This window comes from Anarrhichthys ocellatus, unplaced genomic scaffold (genome assembly GCF_004355925.1).
Source record: "Anarrhichthys ocellatus isolate YVR2014 unplaced genomic scaffold, GSC_Weel_1.0 scaffold24, whole genome shotgun sequence".
NCBI lineage: Eukaryota > Metazoa > Chordata > Actinopteri > Perciformes > Anarhichadidae > Anarrhichthys > Anarrhichthys ocellatus.
Window position 1 is genome coordinate 10,314,023 of NW_022280054.1, and position 16,549 is coordinate 10,330,571.

General features: G+C 45.3%; 2 protein-coding genes across 2 annotated transcripts in view; both read left to right on the forward strand.

Moving 5' to 3' along the window:
* The first annotated feature begins 63 nt into the window (after positions 1-63).
* Positions 64-8,715, forward strand: bace1 (beta-secretase 1). Its single transcript, XM_031860686.1, has 9 exons — positions 64-787; positions 3,148-3,236; positions 3,546-3,762; positions 4,361-4,498; positions 4,589-4,723; positions 4,828-4,929; positions 5,405-5,554; positions 6,929-7,100; positions 7,214-8,715. The coding sequence occupies exons 1-9, from the start codon at positions 449-451 to the stop codon at positions 7,450-7,452; spliced, it is 1,581 nt and encodes a 526-aa protein (XP_031716546.1). The 5' UTR covers positions 64-448; the 3' UTR covers positions 7,453-8,715.
* Positions 8,716-9,020: 305 nt separating this feature from the next.
* pcsk7 (proprotein convertase subtilisin/kexin type 7) overlaps positions 9,021-16,549 on the forward strand; it is a 12,106-nt gene continuing 4,577 nt past the window's right edge. Inside the window, exons 1-12 of the mRNA XM_031860685.1 lie at positions 9,021-9,154; positions 10,392-10,699; positions 10,903-11,139; positions 11,571-11,705; positions 11,864-12,029; positions 12,151-12,241; positions 12,598-12,652; positions 12,813-12,951; positions 13,057-13,157; positions 15,067-15,234; positions 15,716-15,820; positions 15,944-16,046. Of these exons, the coding sequence (XP_031716545.1) occupies positions 10,451-10,699; positions 10,903-11,139; positions 11,571-11,705; positions 11,864-12,029; positions 12,151-12,241; positions 12,598-12,652; positions 12,813-12,951; positions 13,057-13,157; positions 15,067-15,234; positions 15,716-15,820; positions 15,944-16,046 (1,549 nt within the window). The 5' untranslated portion in view covers positions 9,021-9,154; positions 10,392-10,450. The remainder of the gene's footprint in view (positions 9,155-10,391; positions 10,700-10,902; positions 11,140-11,570; positions 11,706-11,863; positions 12,030-12,150; positions 12,242-12,597; positions 12,653-12,812; positions 12,952-13,056; positions 13,158-15,066; positions 15,235-15,715; positions 15,821-15,943; positions 16,047-16,549) is intronic.

A 16,549-nucleotide genomic window follows, 5' to 3' on the forward strand; every position in this document is an offset into this window, starting at 1 on the left:
AACCCTCTCAGTACTATCTTATTTTGAAAATGCTTACAGGAAGTCGTGCGGTTTTGCATTCGCACTTGATGGTAGCGATGCTTCGCTGCTCCCTGCAGCTTCTGAAGGATGCAGCGGGGTGGATGGAGGAGAAGGAGGGAGGAGGTGAAAGACTGGAAGGCGGAGAACTGAATGAAGGATGCGGATTACGGTGGCCATCAGCCTGCCCTTCCGACGATGGCTTCGGTCGTTTGACGTGAGGACGTGCGGAGGAAAACGACGCGCGGCTTGCGGAAAAAACACACAGTGACCTCCTGATATTTGCGGTGCCACTGCCAGCATGGCTTTAGCCGTTATTTTAGCATCATCGCTGCCTGATCTCGTCTCCTGTGTCCTGGGTGTCAAACTGAACGGAGCGTCGTGAAGTCAAAAAAACCAAACATAGTTACCGAAAACCTCTCGATTCAGCATGGAGGCGTCGACTTTGCAGTTGACAGGTCTGTTAGTATGGACGACGTTGTGTCTGCTCACCAACGGTCAGTCCGCGCCGGACGTCTCGGGCCTGCCTCTAGCCATCCGCGTGCCACTGCGGCAAGGCGCTCACGCCGCACAGCCAACGCCGCTGCCACCTGCCGTTGCCGTTAACCGCGAGCGCGGCGACGCGGGGAAGCGCGCTTCGCGAAGGCGGAGAGGAGCGGCAGCAGCGGCAGCGGGCGGCATCAGCTTCGTGGACATGATCGATAACCTGCGTGGGAAGTCCGGTCAGGGGTACTACGTGGAGATGGCCGTGGGCTCTCCTCCACAGAAGGTACAAGCTTCATTTACAGTGATATCAAAGCACTAAGAAAACTAAACAAAGCTTTCTTTATGGCTCTTTAGCAATATTATTATCCTATGCACACAATATGTCCCTGTCTCGTGTATTTAATCTGCTTAATTGACAGAAATGTTGCACGAGCAGCTACACTTTACTCTCTGTGGTATCACTTCAAAATATCCATTAAATCCAGTGCTGTTTGTTGATTTATATTAATAAAAAGTATCAACGTGAAAGGCTTTTATCTTTAAAGACAAACAACGTTACATTTATCTTGGTTTTACCTCAATCTTGCATGTCTATGTGTGTCTGTGTCACTCTCTTTTGGCGATTAGACAAGTTATACCACCATAATATCAATAATACATATATATTTAACTAATTTCAAAGCATAATTATTATTCTAATTCTATTATTCTAAGCCTACATTACTAGAGAAGATACTATGCATCTCAATGCAATGTGATATCACTCTACACATATACCACAACATGACAGCACATGTCCTTTACTTATATATATAATATATATATATATAATATATATATATATACATATACATACATACATCATCATACTTTAATATTTCTAATGCAAGATTTCTACAATTAATATAGAATGCAAAATGAAAGTAAGTTGACGGTACTTTAAATATTCTGTCCAATGCTGTCGATGGCCTTGCAATGACAGATGGGACTGTGTGTGTGTGTGTGTGTGTGTGTGTGTGTGTGGAGTGAGAGAAAGGCCTCAGTGGTACAGACAGATAATGGAACCATTAGTTTTGCAGAGTGAGGAGTGCCAGCTGGGTGCAGCTGCGGTGTACAGGCTGGCACAGCGAGGGTGACGGGTGGAGGGAGGGAGGGAGAGTGATGGTGAGGTGGTAGGAGGAAGGAAGGAGGAGAGGGAGAAGGTGAATGAAAAAGAAATGCATGAATGAGAGAGATGAAGAGGAGGAAGGAAGTATAAATGAGAGTGAGAGAAGGGGCGTCATGCTTCACTGTTTAGGTGATTGAAGCTCTCTAGGTCGAGATATAATTAGATATTAGCTTAGGACAGTGCTGGTCTGGGGTCAGTGACCACCTCATTCATTAAAAGCACCAGTCAGTGTGTCCATATCCATATCCATAAGCCTTAAGATATGTTGCCGCGAGATGATGCTCGTAGTGGAGAGGGGGGGGGGGGGGGGATATAATGGCCTGAACAGACAGAAGCACGCTGCCAGGGACGACAGGAAGACGGAGAGACATGAAAGTGTCTCAGTGTGTCAGGATGCAGCCGTTAGAAAACACATTCATCCTGAGCAGTCAGCAAACCGCCGTGTTATTACACTGTGGTGTTTGTACAGACGTGTGTGTGTGTGTGTGTGTGTGTGTGTGTGTGTGTGTGTGTGTGTGTGTGTGTGTGTGTGTGTGTGTGTCAGAAGAAACAGTGAGGTAGACAAGAGTATCTCATTCTGGGCTTTCGGGCGCAGCCCTCAAGACAGAAGCTCTTCTCTGTTTATTTAAAGTGCCGATCCATTATTGAACAGCTGGCTGTGGCTGTTTGCGTGTTTCCTGGAACACATATTCACTTTAAATTCATAGTATAATAACCAGTAAATACTTGAAAAACATCAACCTGAACCATATGAATGAAAAGGTTGTGATTGAACTTAATTTAAAAGTGATGCGGTAGCATTTTAAAGAGTTTGACTCACACAACATGCCTGTGATATATGGCGTACAGTACTTTATAGAAGTGTAAAATATATATAATGTATAATATTATGCTTATACTGTAGGTGTATATTTGTGCTCCATTCACACATCCACGATCTGCTTTGACTGATTGTGCAGAATATGATACTCACACAGAGATGCAGACAGAAGAAGAGGAGATGGGAGGGAGAGGGAGTAGAAAGGGCAACCTGAGAGGAGAGGAGGGTAAGAGGGGAGACAGAGGGGGGAGGGAAGGACATCTAGGGCAAAAGGAAACAGCACAGGACACGACAAGGAGAGAGGAATTGACACAGAATGACTGAGAGGTGAGGCTGACTTCTTGCTGTAATACAGACAATCAGCCAATGACTTGCCTCCAGTGTACAAAGATAAAGACATAAAGAAGTCTTCACAATGTTTCAAAGGAAGCAATGATTAAACTAACCCTTCACAGATTCAACACAATCAATTTCACAATGAAACCCAACTGTCACTTTTACAAATCTATCGATTATTTTGCAAAATGCACAAAGCATTCAGAATATTTAATAAATCTCTCTCCCTCTCTCGCTCTCTCTCTTCCCCTCGCTCTCTCTCTCCCTCTCTCTCCCTCTTCCTCTCTCTCTTCCTCTCTCTCCCTCTTCCTCTCCTCAGCTGAACATCCTGGTGGATACAGGAAGCAGTAACTTTGCTGTTGGAGCAGCTGCTCATCCCTTCCTGCGCAGATACTACCATCGTTCTCTGTAAGTAGAGAGACGACTTTTTTATTTCTTATGTGATGAATGAATTGTTAAAACTGACATCATAACATCAAATCATAGTCTCATATTCTACATCGTATTGCTATAGGTCGTACTAAATTTAAAGTTGAAACATTACCACGTTCGTCCACAGGGACCGCCAAAATCAACACAAAATGAAAGTTCCTTGTCGTAAATGTACGTTATGAGACAATGCTTTTACACACAATCACACAGAAACATTGTAATAATATATTTGTTAATAATCTCAATTCCTCCACCTTTCTCCTCCCTCTCCGCCGTGCTACCCAGCTCCGGCTCGTACCGCGACCAGGGCAGGAGTGTGTATGTCCCCTACACTCAGGGTCGCTGGGAGGGGGAGCTGGGCACCGACCTGGTGTCCGTCCCACACGGCCCCAACGCCACGCTGCGCGCCAACATCGCCGCAATCACCCAGTCGGATCGCTTCTTCATCAACGGATCCAACTGGGAGGGAATCCTGGGACTGGCCTACGCTGACATAGCCCGGGTAAGAGCAGAAATAATCTCCCAACGGATGATCTTTTTCAAGCTGCACAGGACACATTTGTTTGCACATTGGAACCTCAGTTGGGAGGAAGAGAGCTATATGTCACATTTTAGAGCAATATCAAGCAGAGTGTTACTTTTCTATGGCAGATCTTCTTTCATTTATTCCCTGCTTTTTATTACTTCTCCAGTGTGCGATCAGTAAAGCCAAATACTGTGTTTCAGTGTATTTTTCTGAGAGCCAGGCTTGTAAAAAGATACTATACTGTAAAAAAAAAACACTCCCTTGTGTCACTTTTCTTAGCTTTCTGAATTCATAATCCGGTGAACTATGCCATTAGATCTGGGGAAGGATGTAGCATACAGTTTAAAAAAATTCAAACATCCTCTACTACTGAATTTCTACTATAGTATTTAAAAAAAGAGAGGCACTAGATACTAGAGGACTTACATCTGGGGAAAGGGATTATACCACTGCATTCACTGGGACGGATGAGCTTTGTTTAATCTTTTGGAAATTAAAATCTGAAAGCTAAAAACAGCAGCTTAGTTTGGCCATTCAGACGAAAAACTACCCCCCCCCCCCTCTCTCTCTCCAGCCTGACGAGGCATTGGAGCCTTTCTTTGACTCTCTGGTTCGCCAGACTCCTGTCCCCAACCTCTTCTCTCTCCAATTGTGTGGAGCCGGCTTCACCCAAAACTACTCCCTGGGCAGCGCCACTGTTGGCGGCAGCATGGTGAGGAGACACACACACACACACACATACAAATCATCTCGTGTCACATTTGGAGCCGGCGCTGGATTTTATTTTGCCCACTGCTCTTAGATCATCGGAGGAGTGGACCCGTCGCTCTACGTGGGAGAGCTCTGGTACACTCCCATTCGCAGGGAGTGGTACTATGAGGTCATCATCGTACGCATCGAGGTGAATGGAATGGACCTCAACATGGACTGTAAAGAGGTGAGAGATCGGATACGCGGCTGCACAAGAATACAGATTTACTGGCCGGTCACTGACACTAACATCTACTGAAGAGATTTGTAATTAGAAACTGTCTTTTTCAGTACAACTATGATAAGAGCATCGTGGACAGCGGCACCACCAACCTCCGACTGCCCAGAAAAGTCTTCCAGGCTGCAGTCAAAGCCATTGAGGCAGCCTCTTCGGTCAGTCCCTTACATCCTTGTTATGATCTGCACGAAGCTTTGTTTATACTCACGTACAGCACAAAGGCATTACAGTTGCAGTATTCTCCGAAACGCCAGAGGGTGTGAAGAATAACGAGTAACCGTGACCATTAAACCGACCTCCTCAATGCAGAGGAGGGATTGTTATCAACTCATGCCTCATATTCATGGCCTGCTTTATTTTCCTTTATACAAGCCCTGTGAAGAGCGACGTCTAGGATTGAATGCATTATAAAGACACGAAGGTTGAATGGCCCGTAAACAATTTGATTTGGCTGCAAAATATTTACTCAAATAGAGATTTTTAAGACCTCCTGTTTCTAAAGCATCTAAAAACGAATGGGCAGCCATTGTAAAAATCCTCAGTTTATAGTGCTTTTCATGAGAGAACTGTTTGTGACAGTCACGTCTGTAAAAGCTCTGATTGTCCTCCCCCCCGACCCTGTTCTTTCAGACCGAACAGTTCCCCTCTGGGTTCTGGCTCGGGGAGCAGCTGGTGTGTTGGCAGGCCGGCACGACACCCTGGCACATCTTCCCAGCCATCTCTCTCTACCTGATGAGTGAAAACCACAACCAGTCCTTCAGGATCTCCATCCTACCACAGGTATGAGGTGGCATGAAGCAACCAACCGTGATAGCATTTGTCCCGTGGGACCATTGAGTATATGAAGTAATATGACTTAATGGTACAGTGTGTAGCATTTAGGGGGATCTTATTGGCAGAAATGGAATATTATTAAGTATGTTTTCATCAGTGTATAACCACATGAAAATAAGAATCATGTTTTTGCCACTTATATCTACATACAGAGCGGGTTCCTCTTTACGGAGCCACCTTTCTACAGTAGCCCAGAAAGGACAAACCAAACGCTGGCCTTAGATAGGGCCATTTGCGTATTTCTGTTTTTGCGTCGACCACCGTTACTTGGTTCCTGACGGGAAAAAGAAATCTAATTTTGTTGACCGGTTTGAATCCTGTGGCAGGAGATGTTTGATTTACCCTCTCAGCCTGTAAGACGTTTGGATATTTGCTGTGAATTAGATTAAAGCCTGGCGAGGTACCATGAGGGGGATGAAAAAAAACACACATAATGACCACATTTCAGAGAGAATTACTTTTGAATATATTTTCTGAAGCTTTTTTCTTAAAGCCCTGAGAAGTCATTAAACGGTTTTCATTCAAAGCCTCCCACAAAGGCCTTGATGGTGACCTTGAGAGCGATCGATGCCGACAGCAGAATGAAACACTCGAGAGAAGTTTGTACTTGCGTTGCCTTCTGTTGTAACTTCCACAGCAGGTACAAGAGTAAATCACCAGGTATAGAATGCACACTGAGTACATATATACTAAAGACTTAAAGATCAATTACTGCTGATACTGAAATCACTGAGAGCTTCATCGTAAGTGACTAAGACATGTGCTGAGCGGGGCTGCTTTCAGATGCAAAAGTCAGTGCTCAAATTACAAAATACAGCATATGCAGCTAGAATATATATATATCTGTGATAATAATACTTCACACTACCAGCCTTCCTAAGGGGCCTTGACTAACATGCAGGAGTGTGAGGTACAGGGGCCATTCGGCTTCTCTAGCGAGTCTAATAACTCTTTTGTGGGGCGTAGAGGACAAGGACCACACCTCCTGTGATTGTCTTTTTCAGCATTTTATTGCAAAGCAGCAGACATGTCATCGGCACAATCACCCTGAAACTATAGTGAAACAAATGATTCACAGGGTGCTCTAAGTGACTTACCGGGAAAAAGTCCAGAGTGAAAAGAAGGGAAGGAAGAGAGCCTAATGGATACTAACATTATAAAAATATCACCATTTTTTGTAAGGAAATATAGTATGGTTAGTAAAATGAAATAAACTATCACAACGTATCTAATCACAGGAAAATGTTCCGGAGATGTAGTAAAAAAAGGAAATATAACACTGAAAGTGTTTTAAAAAAATGCACGCTTTTGTCTATGCAGCAATACCTGCGGCCAGTAGAGGACGTGGCCTCGGCCCAGGAAGACTGCTACAAGTTCGCCGTGTCCCAGTCCAGCACCGGTACCGTGATGGGCGCTGTCATCATGGAGGGCTTCTACGTGGTCTTCGACCGAGAGAAGAAGCGCATCGGCTTCGCCGTCAGCACCTGCCATGGTGAGGGAGGAAGAAACATGGCCGCTCATAGAAAGAAGTAGTGGGATTGAGGGGACTACTATTATGATTTGTGTGTCTCTTAAATACCCACAATCCTATTCTCCCCTTCGCAGTGCACGATGAGTTTCGCACGGCCTCCGTGGAAGGCCCATTCCACGGCGTCGACCTGGAGGACTGCGGCTACAACATCCCTCAGACGGACGAGTCCACCCTCATGACCATCGCCTACATCATGGCGGGGATCTGCGCCCTCTTCATGCTGCCGCTGTGTCTCATGGTGTGCCAGTGGCGCTTCGCCCGCTGCCTCCACCCGCACGGGGACTTCGCCGACGACATATCGCTCCTTAAGTGAAGGGAAAGGATTCGTGGAGACCTACGCTTGAAAACACAGGGCAGGGATGGACATGTGGTAAAAAAAAAAAAGAGAAATGTACATCGTTACAAATTGCTGGTGTTGAAAGAGAGCTTTGAAAGGGTTCTTCAGGAATACAATATGAAAAGTATAGCAAATTCTGACACGGCGAACAGAGCATTCGAGGATAACTAGAGCCATTACGAACCTGAAGGATCGACAGGAGGAAGTCGGCGCCGACTTATCCGGTTTAAGCTACCTATGCAGATCAGCACGGCGAGAGGAGGAGAGATGCAAAACAAAAACTCTTTGTTCCAAAGTGACGTGTAAATAGACGACTAGAGATGGATTTGGGATTTTAAAAGCTCTGTCTCTTGACATTGCAGAGCTCGACACTGAGCGATTTGGGGGAAAGTAAAGAGGAAAAAAAAAAAGATTTACAAACATGGCTAATTGTAAAAGAATCTCACACCCTGGATGTGAATCCATCACGCAGTCGGACGTGGTTTGCGTTGGTATGATTCGTACGTGTGGGTGTTAACAGATCTGCTGTTTGAGGCTTTATGAGGGAATGAAAACAGGGTTGATATGTGTGAGCATGCCTGTATGTGTGTGAACAACTGTACTGTTAAATGAAGAGTATACTGGAAGATTTCATGGAAATGAAGATGAATTAAAAACGATACTACTGAGTATGAATAGCATCTATAAAATGACACTATTTTGCAAATGCCAGCAAAGAATTCTGCAACACAAATTAAGCATAAAGAGGTTAATTTGATGAAATATCAGATTGTAACAGCATTTATTGCATAACATCAGTTTTGCTTTGTGTGAAACTGAAACGCAGTCACTATCAGATGTCATTTTCTCTTCCTATATTGATAGCTTAAAGGTATTTATTGTAAATACAATGTGTGCGTACCAGATCTTCTAATTGCACACACACACACACACACAGATTGCACAGAGTTTATCCTGCTGCTGCACCATGTAACAACACATTACATGTTAACTAACCAGGACTTAATAGGGCTTCTTTCACAGAAACAGCCTAACTCGCCACATCCGTCAGTGGGGGACCACATATGTAAACCAGCCCAAAGTATGTTATACACTTAAGAACACTATATATATATATATATATATGTCTGCAATGGACAGTTTGTATTGTCTTTCAGCAAGCTGTAAATACATCAACTCAGAACTGTATATTTATCTGGCAGCACTGTGGAATCAATAAAGTACTTATTGTAACTGTAACGTGCTGTCATTTTCATTTCTTCACACAAAACACTCACCGTGAAAACTAACTTATAGATTGACGGTCAATATAGTTGAATGTTAGAACTTCAGAAAGTAATTTAAAAAAAAAAAACATGTTGGTAAATAATTTAGAAAAAGCTAATTCAAATTTAATTCCTAGTAACATTTAAGCCATTGTGGAGCTGTTTTCAATAAATGCACACACACACTCACACACACACACAAAGAAACAAGCTTTAATCCGCTGATTGTGTTGAGACCACAGCACCTGTAATGCCGCTATGACTCTGGACCAATCAGGTGGGGACGACGCATGCGCAACAAACTGTATGACGTGATACGTTGTGGGTTTGTAACCCGGAAATGAGATGACAAGCTCACTGTTATTCATAAATTCCACAACAAGGAACAGATGCAACACGAGCTCGGTGGAAAGGTACGATATGTAATTTATATATATTTAAAATGGTATGATCGCGGTGAGTTGCCGTAGCTGTAACGTTTGAGTGTCACGAGTCGCAAGTCAATTAATTAAACGGCTAACCCTCAGCTAGCTGCCCAAACTAGCTAGCTTTAGCTGACCTGCTGGGATTCATAACAAAACTAAATGAACAATCAGCAAAACTGAGTGATAGCTTAGCCTGACAGGGAGCTAGCATGTTAGCGCACATCAGGTGGTTTCACCCACATGAATATAATATTATTTATTTCTGTTTTAACCACGTGTCACACTAAAGGACGCTAAATATAAGCAGCTGAATCTTCTTAAACTCTGAGCCACTGTTGTCGATGTTAACGTCGTGTGAAGGGGATCTGCTGATAACACCAGCTGATGTCACGTGTTTGTTATATGTCGTTTATAACGTGGTTACAGACAAATATTTGGCTACACATCAGCTGACAGGGGTTTGGTGTTTTGCTCCAGGACGTTTAGATAAATTGGGCGTTGGGTTCTTTTCTTCTATTACTTTATTTTGTTTCTCGAGGTCACATGTCTATGTTTTAATCTTACTGTAGCTCCTGACTGTGATTGAGGTAGTTGTGACATCTAGCTACATGACTTCATTATAATCTTTATTATTTCCCCTTTTCATTTAGTGTCCATAACAATCAATGTCAGAGTTAGGTTCGTGTCACTGCCACTATTTAATATCTAATCCAGGCGGGATCACAGCTGGCCTATCTAACTGTCTAACATTCATAACCATTCACACACTGCTTGGGAGTGACCGACTACACACACACACACACCTAACAGGTTAATCCAGCTGCACGTTTTGTTCCTTACTTCATGTGCATGTATACATTCTCCACCTTTACATGTCAAAACCAGGATATGGTGGGTTGCAAATTAGAAGACGCCTCACTTGAACTCAGAGGTATCTGTTTGCGTTTGATTATTTAATTCATTAGCCTGACGGTGCTCATAAAATAGCATTCATCTGTTAGAGCCTCTTCACAGAAGTCCATGCAGGAACGCTGATGTAACCGCGGAGTGTTAATCTGATGTGCTGCTGCCACAGCGCTATGAACTGGTGTCCAGTTAGTGCGACGCTGTGAATCTAATAAGTGGCCTCTAAATGCAGCACACAGGCGGTGAGCAACCAGCCGCTGGTTCTCATTGCCCTCACAACTAACTTCTTTTCTCCCCGTCTGTCTGTCTCCGTCTCCAGGTTGCTGTTCAGATGAGGAGGGCTCGCCTGGTCGACCCCGTGTCTCACCCTCCGCTGCCATGCCAGCGCCGTATTTCCCCACGTTCCTGCTCCTTCTCTTCCTGTCCTCCTGTGCCCTCTTGCTTCTGACCCTGCTGCCCCCCGTTGCCACATCCAATCCCTTCTCCGCCTCCTCTCCTCCCTCACCCTGGTCGTCACTCTCCTGCGGACTGGGTCAGTCCTGGGCCGTCCGGCTCCACTCGGGCTCACATCGTGAGGGGGACGATGGCGAACAGAGCTCCGTGCACCTGGATGCGATAGCCAACAGGGTAAATGCTTCATGAACACTCAGCTGCTACATTTAGATCTTTATTTAGGAACTCAGGGCTTAATTTCTCTGATCTGACATCTTCAAATACAACAAATTTCAGCAAGGCTACAGTCTAATCTGTTGTCATGTTGCTTTGGTCAAGGGGAAAAAACACAAGTATTGTTCCAGTTTAATTTCTCATCAGTATTCTCTCCATCCCAGGTAGCGGAGCAGGCCGGGCTGAAGAACCACGGCCAGATCGGACAGCTAGAAGGTCACTACTTGCTGTGCTCTGTCACGCCTGGATCTGTGTTTGGTATTTGGAGCAAGAGTGCCCGGCCTGGAGACGTCCTGGCCGCCCACCCTCATGTCCTGTGGCACTCCCAGGAGAGAGTTCTGAGCCGCTCCAAGAGGTCCATGGCCTTCAACGATCCCAATTACCCCAAACAGTGGCACCTGGTGAGAATCTGGACTATTGTGTGTCTTTGTTTTCATCTTGCTCAATTGCTAGTTGTCTAGTAAGTCAGGCTTACTTTAAATTAGTGCCTAAAATTAACTTGGTGACTGTGAAGAATTAATAATAAATGAAGAATTTACCTGTCAAATAATCTGCATCCCATATTCTTTATTGATCTTTTAATGTGTTTGTTTCAACAATAGCACTTTATGTAGAACTATTCTGTCAGGCAGCCAATCAGGAGCCAGTTTTTTTTCCTGTTGTCATTGAGAATTATTGTCTGTCTGGGTACAAAACATCAGACAACCAAAGTGCATTTCAAGGTAATAAAAATACTCCGTAGTGATGCTTAGACACTGCAAAGAAGAGGCGGGAGAAGGCTTTCTCTCCTTTACCTCACCTCACTCTTCCCTCACTCTTCTTGTTCTTGCAGCACAATCACCTCAATAAGGGAATGGACATCAATGTAACAGGAGTGTGGGAGCGCAACATCACTGGCCGAGGAGTCACGGTGGTGGTGGTAGACGACGGGGTGGAGCACACCCACAAGGACATCCAGCCCAACTATGTGAGTCATTCTATGATCAATGGATTGTAAGTTTGTCATGTTAAGTAGCTATTAACCGTGTGTCCCGCTGTCATTGCTGAACATTTTGAGACCAATAAAGCTGTTTGGAAGCTTGCCAGCAATTCCTTTTCCATTCATAATGTTTTCAACCCTCTCAGAGTCCAGAGGGCAGTTACGACCTGAACTCCAACGACCCGGACCCCATGCCTCACCCAGACGTCCACAGCGACAACCACCACGGGACGCGGTGTGCCGGAGAGATCGCGGCCGCTCCCAACAACAGCTTCTGTGCTGTGGGGGTGGCCTACGGCAGCAAGGTGGCAGGTACAGACAAACTGGAATTTTAAACACGAGTGTCCCAGGACTCGGAACCACTGAGACCGGAGCTGAGACTTTGGATAGATGTGTGTTGTCACACATCTCTCTCTCTCTTTGTTTTGTTCAGGCATCAGAGTGCTGGACGGCCTACTGACAGACAGCCTGGAGGCCATAGCCTTCAACAAGCACTACCAGGTCAACGACATCTACAGCTGCAGGTACCAAACCGATACTCTCTGGTCCTGTAAGGTATTTACCTTTGACAACCTTTGTTGACTTACCAGCTTTTAATGCCTTTAAGTGTCTGCACACATAGATCTATGCAGAGAACACTTTATACTATAAAGTGTCCTCTGCATAGATCTAAGTGTGAAGATATCTATTCTATCAGTTTGAGCTTTTTGATACTTCCAGCACCTTTTATTTAAGACAAAGGCCCGGTGGAGCTGTGGTTATCCTGCCATGCCTTTAAGGGTCAATATTTGACTATGCGATTATGTTTTCATGCCAGAATGTATCACGTTGTTGTACAAAGTCTTGCTTGGATTCTGATTGAGACTCTTGTCTCCTCTAGTTGGGGTCCCGATGATGACGGACACACTGTGGATGGACCCCATCCCCTGGGCAAGGTAAGAGGAAGACAGTTTGTGTGGAGCTGTGACTTTGTCCTGCAGAGGGCGGTACACTGCAGCACTTCAGTTACAGAGGAGACCGCATGTAGAGAAACTGTAAGCACAAAAAGTATAATATTCCCTCTTTTTGTAATGGCATGATTTCCTCCCTCCACAGGCAGCGCTGCAGCATGGGGTGATTGCAGGCAGACAAGGCTTCGGTAGCATCTTTGTGGTCGCCAGTGGCAATGGAGGTCAACACAATGACGACTGCAACTACGACGGCTACGCCAACTCCATCTACACCATCACAATCGGTAAGACACAGAGGCTCTCAGGCCTGTGAGTGCTCGCTTGTGTTTGGGGTGTGGACGTGTGTGCCTCGGGTCATACATAATCTTGTGTGTGTGTGTGTGTTGCAGGAGCGGTCGATGAGCAAGGCAGGATGCCCTTCTACGCTGAAGAGTGTGCGTCCATGCTGGCTGTCACTTTCAGCAGCGGGGGAAGCCAGCTGAGGAGCATTGTAGGTCTTACACACAGACACACAGACACACACACACACACACACACACACACACACACCCACACACACGATGACTAGACCAGAGAATGGATGACAAGCGGCAAAGGGAACAACAGGAAGTCAATAACAAGCGACTCCAAGTTGGAAAAAAGTTACAAGTCATCTCTTTTTTTGCCTTTTTTTCCCCTACCTGTCCATCTTTATTCATGACATATGAGGCCCAGTCACAGTCATAACTAAAAATGCTCATAACCATTTATATCTGTGCGAGCTGCTCGTGACACTTGAGCAGATAAATAAACATATAAATGTCCAGTAAAGAGCTGCAGGACTTGCTGTCAGTCTCAGGAAGTAGATTTCCTCGTTTCAGTCCATGTAGAGAGTTGTATCAAAGCCGGACGGTTATGTTTTTGAAAGACGATCCAATGTTTATTTGATAGTTATGTATTTTAGCTGTAACAAACATTAGTGTTGGTTTATTAAAATCCTAAAGGATTCAAGTGCTGAAACCTTGAAGTCTGTAGATACCATATTCCATAACATGACGTGTGAGATAGTTTATCTAAAATTCAGTGTGGTCTAAAAACTAGGAAATCAGTGATTGTGAAAGAGCAGCTCCACATCAGGAGGAGCAGAGACTGTTTTCATCTGAAACGATGACGGATGATGACGGGAGTCGGGGCCCAACGAGGCCACCGACCTCTATTTGACGCTGTTCTATTTGCAGTTTGGGCGGATGTCATCACCTGGGCTGGAATCAGAGCTTAGCGGTGGATCAGAGCTTAGCTGATCCACCGCTGACCACAGTATACTCGCAGGCCAAGTGTGTACCAAACACTGCCCACTGTTCTGAGGAACAGCTGTCTTCACTCACGCATTTGATCACAGTGCTCTGAGTCTGGAAAGCCTGGAAATGGGGAAACTCCAGCTGATTCATCTGATCCTTGATTACGCAAGCCCGATGGAATAGCTGTGGCTAACCAAAACACGACACAGGGTTGTATACATTCTAGATTTACTCGATCTTTATTTACCTGAAGAGATTCAGTGTTTCTAATGGATTACAATGCGACATGTGGATGTTCTAAACACAAATGTCTCTGCATGTAGAGGTGCAGAGGTTGTCTCCTGATGATGCTTGTACACTCTCACCACATGGACAGCTGCTCTGGATGAACACGCATCCACATGGGGGGGGCACACATGTCTTCTGCATGTAAACGCAGAGCGCGGGGAATTCCTCCTCAGCTCACATCGCTGTGATCCTGCTGTCAGACCGGCTGTCACTAATGCGGGTAGCAGCGGGTGGTGTGCATGGACGACATGATCGCACTTGTGCGCCTTATAAATGGGTGGATTTTGATCTCACACACGCAGACAAACATGTTCAAAGATATAATGTTAGTCCTTTTTTCCCCTTACTTGCTCGTAAAGTTAATCCTCTCCATAAATCCTTTGTTTAGGTCGACCACTATCAGGATTTCAAACTCCCCTACATGTCCATTCTCTGCGTATTTACATTTTCACTTTACCACTCTTTATTTTAATTCATGCATTGTGTTATTTTTACATCCTCATGCCTTTACAAAGCTGGACCTCCTCAGGGCTTTAAACTGTTGTCATACAGTCCTCATGTTTTCCGTTAGCTGGAGACGCAGACACCGGCCTCCTGCAGTAAATATGTCGCTCTGTGATGCTGGCACTTGATGAAGTGTTCTTCGCTAGTTGTTTAGGTGCAGAACATAGTTACTGTTGGATACACTCTGTGAAACGTTTGCGTTCACTCATCCGTCCCCGTGTTTACTCCCATATGTCAGTGCCAGTTTGTGTTTGGCCTCCTGCCAGAGCTGTTACCACCCTTCCACTCGTGCACGTGTCTCGGGTCAGCCCATCTCGTCTGTCTCCGCAGGTGACGTCGGACTGGTCCATGCAGAGGGGGACCGGCTGCACCGAGGGCCACACCGGCACGTCCGCCGCGGCCCCGCTGGCGGCAGGAATGGTGGCCCTCATGCTGCAGGTGCGTCCCTGTCTCAGCTGGAGGGACGTGCAGCACATCATCACCTTCACTGCCACCGAGGTAGGCCAATGGGGTCAATGTACAGGGTACCTTTAATCTGATACAAATCTAACATTTATCTTTATGATACATCTGCTGTTTAGTTTTCCTGAAGAGGGATGATCATTTTTAGGCAACTCCGGCTCAGGCTTTTTTTAAAACTATTTATTTTTATCTGGTTAATTATTAACATCCCTATTCCTGATATGTTGATAAACTATGTTTCAAATTGAAATACAAATATTGTAAGTCACAATTTCCCAGTGGATTAGGTAATATCTTCAAATGTATTGAATTAGTTTGTTTTCCCCCAACAAACAGTCCAAAACCTAAATACATGCAATTTACAATGACAATGATAGAAAGCTAACTTAAGGTAGTGGTTTTGTACCTTTCCTAAGCCGTAGAGAGAGACGGTAGTGAGTGAGTATTACTGATAAAATGAAAACGTGTTGGGCTGCCTCTGTACCAAAGCTAACACTGTTTTTATTTGTCCCATCAGTGTGACAGCAGTGCAGACTGGAGGGTGAACGGAGCCGGTTTCCACCACAGCCACCAGCACGGCTTCGGTGTGCTCAATGCGTGGAGACTCGTCAACGCTGCCAAGGTACACACACACACACACACACACACACACACACACACACACACACACAGGGCTGCAACCATGAGCTATTTCCTACCATAAGTCACCACCAGGGCCCTAACTTTCCTCCCTCCTCCCTCTCAGGTGTGGGAGTCGGTGCCGTTTCTCGTGTCCTATCAGAGTTCAGTGATAAAGGAGGAAGCGCCCATTCCGAATTATCCAGACGAGCTGGTCCGAACCTGGAAAGGTAACTCCTCCTCTTTGCACTCTCTCAGCTCTGTATTGAACAGCTGCTTGTTGAATTTACTCACTGCGCTACGTAGCTGACTCCCTCCCTGTCTGCTCCTCAGTCAGTCTGCCTCTCCATATTAGGTAATGTTCTCATGTTTGTGAGTTCCTGCGTACACAGTGAAATACTGGGTGAGACTTTTCCCAGATTCCTCCATTTTCTTCCCAGTCGGTCTCTGTATTTCACGACTCCTCTCAGTAGCTTTTCTTCCTTTTTTTAATTTTGTATTTCTCGCATCTCTGAATCCGTCACATTCGCCTGTCTGTGTATAATCTGATCGGTTCTCTTTAATCCCTCACATGGTGACCTCATTGGAGCAGAAACCTTTCCAGCTCCCTCGTCTCTGTTCCTCTGCTCACTCGATCTCTATCTTCCCTCTTTTATGGCCTCGTTGTGGTCAGGAGCACAGCCGAGGTGTGTGTGTGTGTGTGTGTGTGTGTGTGTGTGTGTGTGTGTGTGTG